Source organism: Pteropus alecto, unplaced genomic scaffold (assembly GCF_000325575.1).
Source record: "Pteropus alecto unplaced genomic scaffold, ASM32557v1 scaffold110, whole genome shotgun sequence".
Classification (NCBI taxonomy): Eukaryota; Metazoa; Chordata; class Mammalia; order Chiroptera; family Pteropodidae; genus Pteropus; species Pteropus alecto.
This window is the reverse complement of record NW_006431920.1, coordinates 3,737,607-3,758,340: the sequence shown is the minus strand read 5'-3', so window position 1 is coordinate 3,758,340 and position 20,734 is coordinate 3,737,607. Positions and strand designations below refer to the sequence as shown.

The 20,734-nt window shown below is 38.6% G+C and overlaps 1 protein-coding gene across 1 annotated transcript in view; it reads right to left on the bottom strand.

The window, feature by feature from the left end:
- Window positions 1-706: 706 nt before the first annotated feature.
- The window catches only part of SPHKAP (SPHK1 interactor, AKAP domain containing), an 86,012-nt gene continuing 65,984 nt past the window's right edge, over window positions 707-20,734 (bottom strand). Inside the window, exons 7-11 of the mRNA XM_006906778.2 lie at window positions 10,109-10,294; window positions 8,101-8,187; window positions 5,806-5,858; window positions 5,529-5,716; window positions 707-850 (exon numbers count right to left, since the gene is read on the bottom strand). Of these exons, the coding sequence (XP_006906840.2) occupies window positions 707-850; window positions 5,529-5,716; window positions 5,806-5,858; window positions 8,101-8,187; window positions 10,109-10,294 (658 nt within the window). The remainder of the gene's footprint in view (window positions 851-5,528; window positions 5,717-5,805; window positions 5,859-8,100; window positions 8,188-10,108; window positions 10,295-20,734) is intronic.

Here is a 20,734-nt window from a genome sequence, read left to right as displayed (position 1 = left end):
TGGAAACAAGACAATCTTCAATCTTTCTCTCTCTCAGACAAACACCTGTAGCTTTCTGGTTAGCCAGGAACCCAGATATGGTGGGGGAGACATGAAATATTCATCAGCAGATTGCAGTGAATAAATGGAATCACCTCAGTAGAGGACACTGATAATACTCCAGCATTTCTGTTCGTAGCCACTGATATTGGTCTGAAAGTGAAAATCTTTCATATCAAACTTCTGGAAATCTCTTACCATATCTTGGGTGTTCACCTGGGCTGACGCCTCCTTAATCTTTTCAAAAAAGTAACATAAAGGTTACAGTATAGTTTACAAAGTTATTTTTGACCAGCGACTTTGTTTCCAGTTGATTCACATAATTGAAGACATTATATATTTTATATTATGAAAAATATGCAAGTACAGCTTGCCTAGAGTTTGGGCCTGGTTATAAGCTTTTAATTTGAGGCCCGTTAAAGTTTCTGTTTTCCCAGCCGTTTAAATACAAACCTTTTTGAACTCACCCACAGGTTGTACTGATTTGTACAAATCTACATTTTGCTTTTCCTCAGATTTATTCCGTGTGCAGTAGACTTGAGCAGCAGATTTTTTATAGCTCTGCTAACGTGATGCAATGTCTTGAGAAAGTTTAGAGCATTTAGAGCAAATCACTATAATCTAAGCTAAAATGGAGGGAAGGAACACTCTACACGACATGGCTGCCTTAGCCCAGTTCCAGCAGCCAATCGAAGAGACTTGGAGTTCCATCTTTCTGCTCCTCGTGCATTTTGCAGTACTGAACAACGGCATGAAAGATATCTCCCACTTTCCAGGACTTCTGATGAACCAGCCGCACGACATCTAGAAACTAAAGTAAAGCACAGAGTTAGAACTCACATATCACAGAGGATCTTCAAAGTCGTCTCATTCAATCGCTCTTGCAAAGCCAACGGCTCTGCAGGTTACTTTTAAAGATCTCTGGTGACGTGGTACTATTTTCCAGGACAGTCTATTTTCTTTCAAGACAGTTAGGCTTACTAGACAGTTCTTTCAACTGACATGGACTTTTCCTCACAGCAGCTGCCATTCGTTGATTGTGACAGACGAGATGGAATTCTTCTAAGAGTCTGAAATGTCTTTTAGATAAAGAGTTTCCTCAGGTCTGCTTTTCTCTGGATTAAACTTTCTCTGACGGAACTGTGTAGTATGGCTCCCAATCTCTTCCATATGTGTCACAAATAATCTCTCATTTGGATGTGTATATTTAGGCCAAATCAACCGAGTGCTAAACTTTCGGGTTGGGTCACCTACTGTTTCCTCATTCCATCTTGAAAAGTCCCCTCCACCATCATCATAAGAAGTTCGCTTTTCATTGCAACAGGAAAAGGAAAAATTGTGTAAAAACCCTAGATTAATCACCCTGGTTACTGCTGCTAGCTTTCATTGGTCACAACTTAGAAAGTTTTTGACTACAGGTGAATCGTGCACTCAAATATTGGAATCATTTATTTCCTTCACGAAACTATGGGATGAAGCCTAGTGTGAAGACCTCACAAAATCCTTAGATACTAAAAAAAAAAAGTAACAATTATTAAAGAGCTAAAACTTATAGGAAATATTTTCATGTATGTGCTCTCACTCCGTTCCGTCAACCTTAAGGTTGAGGGTCTGAGAGGTGAAATGTTGGTAGTAGGATGTCCGTTTTTCTAACACTCCATCACAGTGCTGATTCTGCTTTTGGGCAGTGGGAGGATATGGCATTGATACTTATTTGGATCACAGTGAGAAAAGAACAGGCTGCTAAGAAGTAGAAAGACCTATTAAAGAGATGAGGGTTGTGGGTTAGTTACTATTTCTTCAATGTTTCCTTCTAGGATTTTTGGCTCTGCTTGCTCTTTTTTTTGTGTGTTTGCTCAGATTTTTTAAGATGAGCCAGAAACTGAAATGCTAATTTCTATCTGTCTTTTTCCTTCTCTCCAGCTTGAATTCGTTAATTCATTTCAATTACTGAGAAGTTTGCTTATAAAGAGCTCCTATTAAATTATGTTTCTTCTCCCAGCTGTGATGGCACCAACTATTCGCACAGTTACAGAAATCAGCGCTTTATTGTACTCACTCGCCTTGTGTTGGCTTAGTCAGAATAAAGCAATTTTTTATGCAGGAAAATGAAATACTTAACTTTTAATGCATGGAAACATAAACATTATCTCAAAGAGTTTTAGGATGATGTAAAAAGGGAGACAGATGGGAGGCTGATGGCAACTATATTATAAACGATAACCTCCCGGGGAAGGACAACATCTTAGCCATCTTTTAATGTCTTGTGCCTGCACCTAACTGATGTCCAATAAATATATGCTGAGTGACAGAGGGCACGAATGACCACATGTAAGTCAAATACATTCAAACGGTCAAGAAGACTGTTTAAATACAAGTGACGCTCAGAATCATTGCAGATGGACCTTGTCTAAATATTCATCCCCGAGTTTTACGTAATGTATTTGCACATATGTAATTAAAAAATAAATATGCATATCCTGCGGTTGTTTATTCAATAATTTTCTTTGATAGCATGTTCCACAAAAATGGTCGGAAGCCATGGATTTAGGAAAAGGCTGAACAAAGCCTAGATTGGGGCAATCAATAGTAGTGGGCAAGGATCCAACTAAAAGCTGGTCGTGGGGCATGTCTCTTGTCGCACAGCGACTGACAGTGGATGTTGTCGGGGTGGGACACCCAAGACCCTTCCTCACTCTTCACTGCAACAGCAAGGGACTGCTGGCTCCATTCAGCTCCATTGGTCTCAGTGACAGAATTTCAGAGACTCATAGTTGTTTGGGATCTCTCACAATTCTGCCTAACTATCAGATTCCTGAAATTTTAGAGAGCTTAATCCTTTAGGTTAAGGCTTTGCTTAAAGAGCAAATACCCTCAGATAGGGGAACATTGCCAGCAGCTATAAATAAGTCATGAAGATGCACAAAAACAACTTTGTGAGCTGTTACTTATATCTTGGTGTATATAAATGGTCCAAGGCATGTTTTATATTGGACCAAGTGGTAAAAACACGAGACATCAGAGAGAAGGACAGAAAGGCTAGGATGTCTTTGCATGATTTGATTAATCAGGCTTTTCCAGCTCTTACCGGAAGTCTAGAAAGTAGGTGTTCTTGGTGCAGAAGCATGAACATCTAGTTTCTGAGGTCTCACTGAGAGAGGCTCATAGGTGTTGATTTCTCATCAAGATTTCCCTCAATGGTCACCAGTGGCCTTAGGCTAGATACCTGCCTGAGGTCTCCCTTCCTTGAACATGTCTTATAAAGATGCAATCAACATAAAGGACACAGCTATAGAATTGGCCTAAGCCCCTTTCTTTTTTCTTGCTGTACATCCTGGCACACTGGACCACCCATTTGTTCCCATCTTTTATCTCTGTGTCATTGCTGTAAAAGAGAATTAAAGCTTAGGGGCGGATGCCAATATTTTCCAAACCCTTCCCAGAAGCCTCTCTGCTACAGACCTTTCTGGAAGCCCAATATCAGCTTCTTTCTCTCTACCTGGGACCTGCTGAAGGAGAGTCTCCCAGTGTGGTGATGACCACAGGATGTCGCTGACTGGCCCAAAGTTATCGAAATACTCCACCAGCGAGGCCACGTTGCCAGTAGTTTGTAGAATAATCCCAGGCTAGAGTTTCTCTCATGATTTCTAAATTCAGGTTGATATCTCAATAATACAGCTTTTAAAAGAGATCTGGTCCTACTAAATATAGCCTGCTCTGAGGCAGTGAAGAGTTAATCTCAGGCGTTGAGACCTTGAAACATCTGCAGGGCTGATGAACAGGAAGGTCTTATACTTTCTTTTCTCCCTCCACTTATAAAACTTTCTAGATAAAAATGGCGCTAAGATTGTGAAGTAGCCAGAAAAGGACATTTTCAGCTCATTACCATAGCCTTTCAAAGCCATATTCTAACCAGCAGCTGGTCCTAGATCTTTCACTTCCCATGTTATTGCCTTGGTGATTTCATAATCAGCTTTCGTGTGTCAGGGATCAGATTTTATTTCCCAATTCATTGAAAAGTAAGTCATAATTTTTCATTTCTTGCTATTTTAGAATCAATAATAATTAGATTCCCTTTGTATATGTCATAATTGGCATTTCCTTGAGCAAACGTTTTGTCTTAGGAAACTGGAAGAATTTACATCCTGTGATGATATTGGTAGATTCATTTGAAGAAAAGTATCTTTTACAGTCTCAGGTGCATTTACTAAATTAGATTGACCATTAACCAAATCATATGGTGAACTCTATGGGAGCTGTTGCAAGCTGTGTGATTTTTTTGGAAACATTTAACATAAGTTTCTGAAGGTAGCTACCTTCTTTTGCTACAAGGTGGAATTCTGTTCCATTAAGCACAAATGAGCTCGTCTTTACATTGCTCCTGAAATCATGGCCTATAGAGCCTTGGCTGTGCTCAGGAACCACCAGGGAACTTTGGAAAACTCTGATGCTTGAATTTCATTCATCCCAAGAGGAGATTCTGATTTAATTGGCCAGAGCATCGCATCGGGGTCTATAAAATCTCCCCAGGTGACTCTGGCACATATCGAGTTTGAGAACCATGACTAAAGGGATCAGTTCGAGACAATTTCTTACATTTACAAATGAAAAGACTTAGTATCTATATTATGGACTGAATACTGGTGTTCCCTTAACATTCATATGTTGAAGTCCTACCACACAGTGTGATAGCATTGGGTGCTGGGGCCTTTGGGAGATACATAGGTTTAGATAAGGTCATGAAGAGGGCGCTTCCACGGATGAGATTCATGCCTTTATATGACGAGGAAGAGACACCAGAGCTCTCTCTCTGCTCTGAGAGGAGTCACCACCAGGAACTAAATCCATTGACACATTCATCTTGGACTTTAAGCCTCCCGAACTGTGATAAATAAAAGTCTGTTGTTTAAGTCATTCAGTCTATAGTGTTTTGTTATAGCAGCCTATGCTGGCTAAGACAGTATCTAAATCCTCTTTATTATTCCTTCTTTTGCTATGTACTTCAAAACTGAGACTTGAAGGGTAGTGTTTTTGAAATAAGTTAACAGTCAATACCATCAACATTTTCTCTCTTATTGTCTTTCCACCACTTGGCTCATAAAATGGAATAAGAGATTAGATGTGGCCTCACTTTGGTTACTGGTGTATATCAAGCCTTTCCTTCTCCCTTTTACGTAAATGAGTATTATGAAGAGGTTTATTTCTGAGCAAAGAAACATTAAAAATAAAACAGACTCTGAAAAGTTCCCATCTCTTCAATTTACTTTCTCATTGTCACTAACTAGCTGAGACAAACTTGGTCAAAGAAACGGTAATCATGATTACATTTATGCAGGTGGAAGTCTTCAAAGATCTGGTCATAATTTGAAGGTGAAAAGTGAAGAAGAAAGAACTCCAATTAATTCAAATGCTTTAACTGGGAACTCACTGAGTTTCTAGCAGCGATAAAGACACCAGCTCTACTGACATCCAAATGCGGAGCACAGTACCTTTTCAATTCTGCTTTCCTGAGATTTCTTAAAGTAGATGGTGGGGATGCCAAGTTCAGAGGCAGCTATCCACTGCAGAGTGGCTCGAAGCTCAGCGTCGGGACATCCGGGCTCCAGGTCAAAGTTGATCACCAGCAGGCTCCCCTGGCGATCACCGGCTGCTCCTGCTGGCAGTTGGGAGACACCTTCTGAGAAGACACAATCACACAGCCTTACTACGCTTTGTGCAGGGAGATCGTAGACAACTGTGGGTCGAAGTTATGGGAACGTGGCTTACCCTCTATGTGTTCTGGCTGCCCGTGAAGAATTTCCTTTTCTTCTACTAATTCACTTTGGGAGAAAACAACAGTATATGGTTGGTCATATTTAAGAAGTGGAAGCTGTAAATCGAAGATGAGGCTATGGGTTTCATTGATCTAAAAGTTTCTGAAGTTTATTCCTTATTTATCGTTTTCATTGGGTGAAGTAATACTAGGGAAATACCAAATTGGCTTAACATAGGACTTCGGGCTCTTTAATAAATATGCTGCCCCTAAAAAAACAAAGAAAAAGGCCAGATAAACTGCATAGTTTTAGTTGAGGTAATTGGTGTTAGAGACTCTGAGAGAGGAATCCTATTTTCCTCGATCTTCTTTCCATAAACCTTCAGAGGTTATCATCAAGGAGAGATAGATTAGGTAGGTAGTTAGTTCTGATTTGAGGATTTATCCTTCTGTATTTTACATATGGTCCTTTAAAGGACCATATGTTTCCATCTTGACATAATGATTTTTTTCTAAACTATGACACGAACATAAATATGCATTTTAGCCTAAAAAAAATTTTCTCTACATGTATATGGTTCTTTGATCTGAAGTAAGAGGAGATAATCAGTGAACTACAGAACCCAAACTGTACAAAAAATATTTCAATTAGTTAAAAATTTTTTTTCTTTCTTTTCTTTTTTTTAAATCAGAGGATGTAGTGGGCAGAAGGTGGTTTAGAACTAGAGATTCATAACTGAAGTATTTAATTAGACATATTTGAGGTGTTTTTGTATAATGAGTACATATTAGGGGGCCTTGAATGTAGTGGATAGACTCAGCAAACGCTTCCAAAATGAGAACATGTGGCCCAGCTGCTGAAAGGAAGTGATCATTCGGAGAGGCCCGTGGTTGTCCTATATTTTTGTCCTGTCTGAAAATTAAAGTACAGGGGCTCTTAAGAATGTATCTTTTTATGAGAGAAGATTCTCCCTTATATTTTATGTTACTGCTAAGATCTGACCGATACATTTCATTTTATTCCTAGTAACTTTATTCCTAGAGAGAGTGAAGTCATTTGTCCATGCATACCTAATAATTATATTGAAGAATGGAAACTTTCCTAGGGGTCTAGAGTTTCTGTTAGCTCTCTATGCGAGCGACACAAGTGAAATGAAATGTGGTGGGTACAGTTTCTGCTGTCATAGAGCTGTACGGTGCTGCGGTGGCTGGTGGTATTGGTTTTCCTTGAAGTCATACTGTCTGTGGGGCCCCAGGATCCCCCCACAGCAGCTTTCTCCATTAAGAAAGATGGAAAAAGTAGCTTCACAAATGTTTCCTGAAGGAGAAAAATAAATTTGTGCCACCGTCAATTTTTTTCTTTTTTCTTTTTCTTTTGGTTCTCTTTAAAAAACAAAAACAAAAACAAAGTAAAACAAAACAAACCCAAGACAATGTGTATGTGCTTCTCTGCTTGTGAATAATGGCCTTGCGCAATAAGAAAGGAGGCATTGCCACCTTCAGTCACGAAGGAGAACTCCCACAGGCAGGATACTTATTACACAGTAAAGCAAAAAATGCTTTAGCCAGAGAGAGTAACAGAGGAAACAGATCAGTGAGCAGATTCTGCCCTATATTTCATTTTCATTTTTTTGAAATTCGAGAAATCTCCAAATAGTAAGCTAAGTCATTGGTCAAAAAAAATAGGCCTCGATTCATTTAATTTTCCGGAAGAATCACAAGCTCTAGATGTCGTCCTGACCTCAGGTTGCCCTCTCTTTCTGGGCCAAATCTTACGTTATACATATAGTGCTTCTCTACGTGCTTTTTCCCCTTGCTCTTTTGAAAGGTCCTCATGTTGCAGGGAGCAGAGTTACTGTGTGGGGATGACACGTCACAGCACCATTTGGTGCTGGACACTCTTAGTAGTGATAATCTCGGGTGTCTACAAGTAAAGGAAAAGTCATTCACACTATAATCTATTGAACGATCGTCTTCGTTGGTTGGCACAGTCCAATGTAAATGGATTTTTGCTTCTCCGTGTCCAGCTAGGTAAAACGACATATATTTCTAACGACATGGATAAGCTTTATCTGAAATGATGATACCACAGGGGGCAGATGTGCGATCGGAAAGCAGGAGGTGGTAGGCTGGGGCTGTTCTAGGCCCGAGTTCCTGCTCCAGTGACACGGACCCACACATGCCTGCCGACCGCGGAGTACACACATGATGAGACCAGGGGCTGGGCACGACCTGGATGACCACAATGGATGGCCAGATGGAAGTGGAGTGGTGGGTCTCACATTCACTGCATCTCCGCGGCTACTTACTGAATCATGGGAGAAGATGGCATGCTTCCCTGATAAATGTCCGGGTCCGTAATGCCAATACTGCTAGTGGCGCTACTGTCGCCATTGCTGACAAAGCAAAAGTTTACATATTAACGCGTCTCCGCCACCTGGCCACACTCCTGACACTGACGGCCCGCTGTCCTTCCTCTGGTCCCCGGAAGAATACTGCTTTGTGTCTAGGACTCCTAAAGGGATATTTATTTCTGACACCATTAGGGGGAAACATAACAAAAGACATTTGGGGCTCGAGCCAATCACTGCCATCACCACCATCGATCTTTTCTAATTTCTACAGTGGTGTCACATCTGGTAAGTCACACCTAGTGGACAATCAGCTTGACTCTCTTCCTCATTCTAGAAACAGTGGGGATGTTTATCTATCAGCAGAAGGGTGCTGGGGTTTAACCCCAGAAAGGAAGGTGCTTCTGACTGAGAATGCTGCCTGGGAGAGATACTGCAGCGCTTACCTACTTGCTTTTGACAGAAACCAGTGGATGCACGTTTTCCCTTTGCCAAAAGGGGACTTTTCTGCGGGGCATTCCACAGGATATGTACTTGGCTTGTTTTCTTAAGGAACTACAGAATTCACAGGTACGAAGTTGGGGAATACCAAAGTTTTATAGCTCCTTTATCTTAACATCTTTGGGAAGGAGCGACATCTGCTACCTTACGGATCCCGGAGAAAGAGACATCACGTACTGCATTGTTATCATAGGTTGCGCAATCGACATATGGTCTAGTTACTGGCCTGAAACTTATTTATTGAAACACAGTGCAGTTGAGCTGATTTTTAGGCTCTGTCTGTACTTGCAAAATGGAATGAATCCAATTTCACCAAACCCACCGAGTTTCCTCATGCTTTCTCTACTTTCCAGTGATGTCCCTTCCAGGTAAATTTTATAAAAGGGGGAGAGCTGGTGTGTCATAAGGGGACAGTCTTCGCTTGGATAGCCCATGAGAAAGCAACTAGATGCCCTGCGCTTCAAATCCCCGTTTTGGTTTCGCGTGGGGGAACGAAATACATTCACTGATTGAAATTCGATGACTCAAACGCTACACTGGAAGTAATTAACCCTATAAACTTCTGCACAGCCCAAAGATTCAAATCCTCTTTGCTTTTTATTTCTACATCATAATGTTTCTCAGCATTGTTCTCAGGGGTCCTCCCTTGCGTCCCCAGAAGAATATTGCTTTGTGTCTAGGACTCTTAAATTGATATTTATGTCTGAATTTTGGAATTTTAGACCACTTATTCAACATTGTAAAATTTTCTTAAATCTAAACAGACTGAACTGCCAGAAGTAAAACTCCCATGGAGCCATACACCCAGATGCATCTGAATCCCATTTTTCAACTGGCCTCTGTAAAAAGTCTATGGACTTGTTGGCCCAGCACCAAATGAGACTTTGGGCAGAAATGTGAAGATTCTTTTTGTATTTTTCCTCACAGAGGGGTAGTTTTTAGTTTATATGTCCTGATTGGCTGGGGTCCAATCAAATCCGACCTCTCAAGAGCTCCTCGCGAGCTTTCCCAAAGCAACAATACAGAGGGCAGGGGAGAGAGAGGGAAGGAACAGTTAGGCCAAACAACACAACACAGTGTGGAAACACTTGCCTCATGTAAACCCAGCCTGGGTTGCATCTGAAATACAAATGAACCAGAAAGAAAGTATCAAACACACCAGGTGCAATAGCAGCTCTTATTAAAAAAAAAAAAAAAAAAAATCACAGTTGTCATCATTGAATGCATTAGCTGGGGCTTAAGAGAAGGGAACACAGCTGACTCTTAACCTTGGCCAAGATCATTGAAGCCATAATTGGATAGTAAGATAATTCTCAGCACAAATCGTGACAAGCAGGCACCTTGGCCTAGTGGGAGCTTTCTTCTTTGCCCTAGTGGGGACCCTTGGCAGGGAACCATTCAAAATGCATTTCTGGAATACATGCTGAGACCTGTTTCCCTGGGAAGTCAAATGAATACCAGGTACCTCATGGATCGTTCACTGAGCTGCAGAAAGCTACTTGTATCGTCTGGGTTGTCTTCCTCATTGGCGAGCTGGGACCAGCTGTCCGTGCTCTCCCCACTGCTGCCGGGAGGGTTGGGGACCTCATCAGTGGCTCTGTCTTCTGTTGAGACGTCAGCCTCTGGTACAGCTCCGGCATCAAGGCTGTCACTGTAGATGGTAATATGTTATTACCGAGAGTGGAAGCACAAGACTAGACTTTTCATGGAGACCTTGCTGGCTGCTCTGTTGAGCGTGAATCTCCGCCACAGTGAGCAGGATGGCCTTGGACACAGGGGGAGTCTTTTAGGCTAATATTTCTGCTGGCGCCCTAGGTCCCATTTTGCCTTTCCAGGATTACTGTCCATCCGCTTTCCCATCTCTTCACTTGATTTCTTTCCGCTGACACCCTCCGTTCATCTCAAAAACACACTGAAGCACCCTGGCCTGTATCCATAAGAATTACTGAGCGGTGTTTGAAACGAAGATACTCAGAGCATGCTCCCTAGAGATTATGATTCAATGGTTCTGCAGGGAGGCTCGGAAACCTGCATTTTTAAATAACCATCCCAGGTGATTCTAATGCAAGTGGTATGTGGACTGTGCTGGAAAAAAAAATACCTACTCCAGTCCTGTTGGTTTCCCAAGTCATTTTGCCTAGAAATGCCTTCAACCGTATTTTCAACTTGCAGACACCTTTTGACACCATCCTCTGCCTTTGAAACTTCTGATTTCTATCAGCGCCACTTCTCTGAATTAGTACTTTCTAGATAAAGCAGCTCTCCAGGGTGTTAACCCTTGATCAGAGAGGCTTTTCTCTTTGAAGTCTTTCTACCCGGACCTCCCCTGAATTTCTGCCTCTCTGGACACTTTTTGCCTGAAACCTGGTTCTCTGTGTTTCCAGCAAGTAGCTACAGCCAGCGCTGATTGTTCACTGCCCTTCTTTACAGTCTATGCCTAAGCAATCTCATACACGCTCCTGCCTATGAAAATAGCTTCCAAGTCTGAACTCTGGCTGGAGCCCGTCTTCCTGATTCTTTTTTCTGCTGGTCTTTTGAACACATCCAACCTGTCTCATTAACATCTCAGAATCAATGTTTCTAAAACCACTTCCAGTTGCCCTCCTATCCTCTTCCTGTGTTTCTTATTTTCGTTGACCCTTCTGAGTGTCTAGGCTTAAAAATCTGGCAGTCTTTTGATTTCTCCTTCTTGACCTTTAGGTTCATTTAGTTGCTGTGTTCCTTCACTTCCGTCTCTAAAGTATGCCTCACACGTTCTTATCTCTGTCTTTATGGTCATGAAATTATCTTAATTGAGGTCCTCCTGAATTTGTAGAATTTTAGATCTTGGAGGAACCGTATATATTTCCTGTCAATTAGGATGCAAAGCTTAGTGAGGTCCAATGATTTATCCAAGTGTGCAACAAGGCTTGGTACTAGACATTAGATCTTGAGTCATGAGACTTGTGAGCATTTCACCCACTGTCACTCCTTGGCTGGACTATACCGTTGAGCTTCCTAACCATTGAGCTTCAACTATTCTTCCTCTTTCAAAGCCTTCTTCACACCGCTGCTGAATTAATGTTCTAAGGCCTATCTTTGACCATTCTTGTCAAAACTCTACAAGGCCTCCTCGAAGCTAAAGTCTATCCTTCTTGACCTTCCTCTGCCAATCCAGTTTCATCTGCCTCCATCCTAGTTGTTACTTAGCATACAAAACCATCTGTTGTTTCTCAAATGTGCCAGGGATCTCCTGCCTCTTGGTCTTTGCTCCGTTGCTTCCTCTGACCACATGCTGGAGACCAGGGTGCTTTGTGCACCCTTCCTGCAGACCGGTTCTGTAGATTGCAGTTCTACCACCTGTCACCTGGTCAACGTGGACAAGTTAATAAGCCTAAGAAAAAAGCCAGCTCACAAGGGTGTTTGGAAGATACAAATTAGAAAGTAAAGATCATTTAATGTCTTAGTGCCTGGATCCTTGCCCCTCAGATTCCTTCTCACGGAATTCTAGAAAGGTATGGCATTGAGGTATGGCTGTTTCTAGCATGCTATGCTGCTAACATTATCCTTAAGCAGCTTGATTTTCCTTTCGAAAATGTCGATATTCTTCCAAATTGAGCAGAGAGAAAGGAAAATAATGGATGAAACCAAAGAGATACTTAGTGTTTTTAAATTCAAATGAAAGAAAAGTTCGTTGATCACAAATGGAAACAATATACATAGTTCCAGAAAAGTGGAACTAAGCCAGCACTGAGCTCAAAGGAGAAGGCTCTAAAACCATTCGTTTAGTTAAAAAGTAAATTCCTGGACTAAGTTCTTACTAAATTAGAAACTTATGATGTCATTAGAAAAATTCATTCCAGGCTATTTCTTACTAAAACAGAAGTTGCATCTAAGTGATTGACACTGAACATCCGGGTCCAAAATGAGTCTGTCAGGATATTTTATTTTATCTCAATTTCACGCTCTATTCACAGTAAATCTCATATTCCATGTTACATGACTGGGGAATTCAGAATGAATAACGATCGTCACAGAATTTAGTTCTCATTTTCTTTTGAAATGTATAGCTTTGCTCATTTATTTATGAATAATGCACATACATCTGTGTATGTGGATATATGTAGATGGCTTTTTTCCCCCCACTTATGACCTCACAGTGAACACTCAAGAGCTTTAGAAGGCTATATTTGAGAAGATAGCAGATTAAACTGTAGAATTTCTGAGTTGGCAGGAACCTCAGCAATCATCTAGCCCAGTGTTCCCCTAACTTCATTTATTAGGAAATCACTGTCATGATTTTTGCCATATCTGCCTTCCTCCGGTATTATAAGAAACTTCTTTAAATCTGTTTACTTTATGTAACCTAAATGAGTTTATTTTGAAAAGAAATTTTGTAATTATGATAAATGGAAAAAAGGAATCACCTGCCATAGGTAGAAGGTAACAGTAATAATAAATATATAACTAGAATAAAGGCCTCTTGCCAATAGGTCATGTAGTTGTTTACTTACTGTGAAAAGTTCATTGAAGGGAGAAATCATAACAATTAAACATTACACATCTTAAATATTTTAGTTTAACTTTAAATGTGTAAACATCTGCGTATTTACCAATCTTTAGATTAAAAAAGCTTTCGGTTTTCTTGATTGTCTCTATTTTTTGCAATCATGTATTTTTGCTCTTATTTTTATTATTCTCTTCCATGTTACTTTGGGTTTAATTTGATCATCCTTGTTTTGGCTTTTTAAGGTGGAAGGTTAGATCGTTGATGTTAGACCATTCTTCTTCTTTTTTTTTTAGATAGAAATGTTTAAAGGTAGTATTTTTTTCCCCCCAAGTACTGCTTTAGCTGCATCTCACAAATTTTGATATGTTGTGTTTTCTTTTTTGTTCAATTCAAAAGTTATTCTAATTTCCCTTGTTAATTAGTGTTTGACCAATGGATAATTTTGAAGTGTGTTGTTGATTCCCAAATATTTTGAGGGATTCCCTAGACATTTTTTTTTTTGGTAATGGATTTTTAGTTTAGTTACATTGTGATCAGAGAACATACTCTAAATGATTTCATTTTTTAAAAAATTTATTGATTTGTTTTATGTCCATCTTGGTGAATGCTAGAAGTGCACGTGAAAAAAAATGTGTATTTTGCTGTTGTCAGTGGAGTGTTTAATAAACATTAATTACATCAAGCTGATTGAGAATGTTGTTCAAGTCTTGTATATCTTTACTGACTTTCTGCCTATTTTCCTATCGATTACTGAGAGAGGAGTGTGAAATTCCCAACTATAACAGTGAATTTGTCTATTTCTCCTTCCACCTCTATTGGGTTTTATTTGATATAGTTTAAAGTTCTGTTATTTAGGTGATTACATATTTGCAATTATTATGGTTTTTTAATATCTATTTTTTTTTTATGAATTGGCCCCTCTATCATTATAAATTCCTATTGCTCCACATTCTCGCTAGCATTTTGTGTTGTCAGTGTTTTGGATTTTGGCCATTCTCAGAGGTGTGTAGTGGTATCTCACTGTCATTTAAATTTGCTTAATGACATATGACATTGAACATTAGTCATAGGCTTATTTGCCATCTGTATACCCTCTTCGATGAGGTGTCTGTTCAAGTCTTTTCTCTATTTTTAGAGATTGGATTGTTTGTTTTCTTATTGTTGAGTTTTAAGAGTTCCTTGTATACTTTGGATAACAGTCCTTATCAGTTATTTCTTTTGAGAATATTTTCTCCCAGCTTGTGGCGTATCTTCATAACAGTGTCTTTCACAGAGCAGTTTTCAATTTTAATAAAATACAGTTTATCAGTTATTTCTTTCATAGATCGTGTCTTTAATGTTGTATCTAAAAAGTCATTGCCAAACCCAAGGTTACCTAAACTTTCTCCTATGTTATCGTCTAGGTTTTATAGTTTTGTATTTTATATTTATGTCTAGGTGCATTTCGAGTTAATTTTTGTGAAGAGTGTAAGTTTTGTATCTAGATTCTTTTTTCTCTTTTGCATGTGGATGTCTGGTTGTTCCAGTGCTAGTTCTTGAAAAGACTATCCTTTTTCCATTGTATTGCCTTTGATTACTTGCCAAAGCTCAGCTGACTGTATTTGTATGGGTTTATTTCTGAACTCTGTGTTCCGTTCCATTGCCCTATTTGTTTATTCTTTCACCAACTCCACACTGTCCTGATTATTATAGCTTTGCAGGAAGGTCTTGACGTCAGGTAGTGTCAGCCTGACATTGTCTTTCTCCTTTAAAACTGTATTGGCTATTCTGGGTCTTTTGCCTCTCTGTATAAACTTAAGCATCATTTGTCAATATCCACAAAATAAATTGCTATGATTTTGAATGGGAGTGCACTGAATCTATAGATCAACTTAGGAAGAACTGACATAGTGATAATAGAGTCTATCCACAAATAGCTTTAATTTTTTGCCCGGGAAGGAATATTAGGTTGGCAGTCTTTTTCCTTCAGCACAGTAAATATGTCATTCTTTAATGACATATGTCAATATTTTAGCTCATATTGTTTCCAAAGAGAAATGTGCAATTTTAAAAATTTTTAAGATTTTTAAAAGATTTCTCTTTCTCTGGGCTGATTTTAAGACAAATTCTTCGTCACTAATTTTTAATAATTTGATTATAATGTGACAATGTAGTTTTCTTTTCGTTTATCCTGCTTAGGTTCATTGTACTTTTTGATTTGTAAGTCTGAAATTTTCATCAAATTTCATGTTCATGTATACTTTTAAATTTTGAAGCATATTTTTAATAGCTAAAGTCTGCAAATTTCATCATCTCTGTAATTTCTGGATATATTTGTATTGCTCGATTACCCTCTAGGTTGTACCTGACATTTTTCTGTTTCTTTGTAAGTATAACATTTTTGATTGGATGTTACACTGCAAATTTATGTTGTTGAGTCATGGATTTTGGTGTTTCTTTATAGACTGTTGGACTTACTCTTGGTTAAACTAGTTTTGATTCAGCTTGATGTTTTCAATGCTTGTTTTCAAGTTTTGTTAGGGGAAGATTAGATAACCCTTTATTGTCGGGGCTAGTTTCACCTAATTCTATGGTATGAACCTGTTAGGGTCGCTACTAAATGTTGCACATGCTTAACTCGGATTCTCTACTCTGCTTTGTTGGAACCAAACTTCTCCCAGTTTTGTGTGAGCTGGTGGAATTGTTCAGTTTACAGAGCTCCGGCTTTGTGGGAGTTTACCTATCCATGCTTGGCTCAGTGCTTAGCAACAGACTTGAGTGGACCCCACTGCAGACTTCTGCTGTTCTTTCTCTAGCCAGCGCCCTCCAATCTCTGACTTCTCAAATGAGAGCACCCTCTGAGCTGTGCTTAGGTTTGCCCTCTCTGAACTGTTGTCTGAACAGGGAATTCGGGCAGAAAGCTGGGGTGATTATAGGGCTCCCCGCATTTGTTTCCCTTCTCTTGCCAGGATGTTTGTTGTGCAAGTCTAACTGTTGTCTCATATAATTTGCCCATTTTTCTAGTTGTTTACAGAGGGAGGGTAAATTCATCGTTATTTTAAAAGGTTTTAATTTCAATGATTATGTATCTCATCTCTTACAGTATTTTGCTGATTTTTAAAAATCTATCTTTTTAATCCTATTTTTTTTATTGTAGTTTGTTCCTTGCTCCTATTTTGTATACGTTATTTTTTCAATCATTTAAAATATATGTATTTTATATTCTGTATCTGATCATTCCAACGTCTGAAGTCCTTGTTAGGGTTAATCCTGCCATCTGATATTTGTGGTGAGTCTTGTTTACAATGCTCTGATTTCTTCTTGCAATTCGAGGTTCTGAGCTCATATCTGATGGGGCTTTCTCTGTTGAAATCCTTCGAGACTTGAGCTTCAATATCCAGAGATTCATTTCTGCCTCTGCCAAGGTCTCACAGTGTTGTTAACTTGAGATTGCTTTAAGGTAATTTATCATTTTGGGGGTTCCTTGGACCACAGATGGTATAAATTAGAACTCCAAATATGCATTAGGGTGAGCTGTGGTTACAAATTCTTAGGGGATTCTTTTCCCTTCTACCCAGAGCCCTAACCCTGGGAGATAGATTTTTAACAATCAGATCCCTTTTCTATGGAGTGATCCTTTTTCTTAAGTTCATATTTATACTGAGAACATATCGCTTCAGAATATGAAGGTTGGTACAGTTCTAAGTCTTCACCATTCACAGGCCTATAGTATCATTTCCTAATTTATTCTAGCTTTTAGAAAATGAACTTGTAGGTTACTGAAATTGACAAATGCTTCGACAGCAGGTGTGTAATCAGCTTTAACTTACCACTTTTGTTTCCAGATCCTTTCATTTTTCTGCCTCTGAGATGATGATGATGGTGATGGCGATGATGATGATGATTAATAAGACTGTTAAGCTCAGCCCTGTATTTAAAAGGATGTGTATTATATTTAATCCAGACTTTCTAGGTGATTCATAGTGGGAGTATTTTTCAGGCTAGCTAGAACACCATAATGCTTGAAATGCAAGTCTCACATCAATTCCTCACATGGCTGGCACCTTATCTTCCTTTAGGTCTTATCTCAAATGCTAACATCCTGTCTCAAATAGACACTTTCCCCAGTCAGTTATTCTTTATTACAGTACTCTTTTTATTTTTCTCTCATCACACTCTTGTCTAATAACTTTTTTTTTCCAAAGAGATTTTCCACATATGTTGTTTGTTTCTCCCACTGAGGTGTAAGAGCTATGGAAACAGGCACCAAATTGCTACATCCTTCTTCATTTGCAGTACCAAGGACAGTGTGCATCCCAGAATGGGCATCAAATATTTGTTGTAAGAATAATTTTTTTTTCTCGAAGTGGATATAAATACATACACAACATTAAATATGTTTCTAAAAAATCAGATTAGGTGAAAATTCTTTCTCAGTTTGGTGTTTATATGTTGCGGTCTCAACTTATCAAAAAAGTAGATAATTATTCTTCAATAATCTCAGGGAGGGAGGCTGAATGAAGAATGCCTTGTTGCCCACCCGTAGGATCATATCTTCCCAGAAATCAAGAACTAGGATGCCCTATATCATTTAAGCTCTTTATAATTGAGGGATAATTCAGGTATCTGGACAAATGTGGTGGCCTAAATACAATAAATATTTCTATTTGGGCATGAGTTCCATAATATATTCTGAAGTTGTTACTTTTTATCAAATAAATAAAGTAAAAAAATAATTTTTATTTCAGTATGTTGAGCTTTTATGAAGTTTTTAGTAAGAACTATAAAAATATCGCTAAGAGAGTGGCCTCAAAATATCTTCATGACATGATACCTCCCTACCTCCAAAGAGAGTCGAGAGTGCCTGTGTCACCTAACTCTCTTATGCATAAGTGGGTAGGAACTCTCTCATATGGGGCTGAGTTCCGTATTTAGCCATTTTGACACATCGAGTTTCACAATGGCAACTCTAAACCTTGAAAATGTTATCTAAATATGACTAATTTCTCCTCTTCCAAGTCCTGGGAATTCTTCTGTTTTAATAAAATTCTCACACTCTTCATAACAAGTTTGTCTTGGGACAACAATCTGGAATAAAGACAACCATATACCCTAACCCAAAACATCAATAACAATCATAAAAAACATTTATCGAGTAGTAGGCACTGAGTTAAGAGCTTTATGTGCATTTCTTTATTTAAATCTTAAAAATCCTCTTATGAAAATATTGTTGTTGTTGTTATTATTATTATTATTATTTCTATTTATAGGTGAGTAAACCAAAGTAGAGAGATTAGGGAACTTGCCCAAGGTCACATGGTTTCAAGGTTAGTTAGTGAAGTTTGTCTTCTATTAAAATTCTTTACATTGCTCCACAAAGACAAATATATTTAATATTTAGTAGTCTTTGTGATTTGGAAGCAGACCCATCTCTTGAATTTCTAAGGCTGATGATCCCACATTTTTTTCTTTCATTATTGGAAAGTAAAATCAGAAACCCACAGCACGAGTTGTGAGAATATGCGCTTGGGTCATTGTATGGAACACAAACCTCAATCAGTTGGAGGCTTTATTCATACATATTTTCCAAAATTTTCAAAAATCTTCAGGTTGCACCTATTTTAAGCACAATATTAGTGATATTTAACTCAAAATTATATAAGAAATTTTATTTAACTTCAGTGACAATCACCTTTGATTTGAGCCTATAATCATGAATCTTGTTGGACTACTAGATCATGAATACACCCTAACACCCTAATGTTCTTTGGCTAAAAATCTCTGCGTTCAAGGAGACTCTAAGTCAGCCACCTGGAATCCATTTTCTCCTATCTCAAGTTAAAGCCATTCTAAAGAATTATACATTGGCTATTTTGTTTCTTCATATCTGATCACTTTTAAAACTTGTATTTCTCCATATTCCTGAAGGTGGTGAATATTAAAGTAAGGTAAGGTGCTCTTCTTGTAAGACTTCAATGAGTGTTGCCCTACAGCTGGAGAATTGCTGATATATAAGAACATGTCTTCTTGGTCAGTTTACCCTGTACTTCATTTGGTTTACCTTTGTGTTCTTTTGCTTGTCTATATATTTCCATTCTTTCTTCCCTTTCATTTTTTCCAGGATTTAATTGAATTGGAAAGTTAATTTCTTAGCATTAAATGGTTCAGGATGAAATACTTGCACGTGGACCACATACCACCCACACCTTGTAATGATGCCCTATATTTATGGGGGCCGTCATTACCTAAAGATGGAACCCTTTTGCTCCCCTGGTGAGGGTGGGGATGTATTGAGGACATTCAAGAGCTGATAAAATTTGATGTAGGCTGTGCTCAACTTGTTCGTTGCAACTGAACATTTAAAAATTACAAGTTCTTCGTATGATAGGCAAATATCTCTGAAAAGACTATGCAGGCTATTTCTTAGCTTATGTTTTCCAAGGCAAATAGCTTAATTTCATTTTTGTTTTCTTCTGTTTTGTGTAATTTTAACTATAGACCAAAATGTTTAAATGATACAATGGTCTCATATTCAAGAATCATATGAATTTTCTATGGAAAATGGGAGTTATAAAAAGGAATTGATGCTTCTTTACACAGCCTGAGAGAAGCAGTTATTTTGCCTCAAATTCAAAATGCATTGTCACCTAACACTGCAATTTTTTGAAAGAGAAATCGAAATAACAGTACTCCAGTGTTGTTTCACCCTCTGTGAGGCCATCAGTATACCATGCACCTAAAGAGCTCGCTCTTCGAAAGACGATGCCCTTTTTAAAAAAAAAAAAAAAAAAAAAAAAAAAAAAAAAAAAAAAAAACCAACGTGAAAGAAGAGGGCCTAAAGAAAAACGCTACCAAAATATTTAATGTCAGTTTCTAATATTAAAGTTTTTACACTAGAAATTTTTTTTTCAATGGAATAGTTGACATTATCTTTTTTTTTTTTTTTTGCTTGAAAATTGTCATGAGCAAATTTTAAAAAGTAACATGCTATGGGTGGTTAATTTTAATGGGGAGTTAATATTCTAGTTCCTCTTTTATGTAAATGATTCCAATTTGTTTTAGAAACTTTAAAAAATTACTTCTATCTTTCTATTACATGTTCATAGTAACCCAAAGAGGTCATTTATTGTCTCAGGAATTTAGTTATTGAGTCAGTAAAGTCCCTAAGATTTAGAATAAATACTAATTAAGATGCAAACTCCAGTCTCATGCACTCTTATCTAGTCTCCGAGATCACTCACTCACCTACGGTTTTGGCAGGCTGTCTGAGCAGTGTCTTCACCCCTCACCACATCTGGGAGTTTTTCTTCTTTCAAATGCTGTTCTGTTTCCTCTAGGGGGCTGCCTTCAGAAAGGACATGTTCAGGTTCGCCGACGCACTCTTCTCTCTGATCTGTTTCAATCTGAATTAAAGGCACTTCCCTTGAACAAAGTGATCGCCCCCTGTGGTTTGGAGGGACGCCATCATGGCACAAGGAAGTTTCGTTTTTAGAATCTAAACCGTTGTGGTTTGTAAGAGAAGCAGATCTGCTTGGAGCCAATACTGGGGGATGTTGGTTTTCGGTAACAGAGTCTCTCCTTGGGTACTCAACAGACTCCTGGACAAGAAGAATTGGCCGGCTT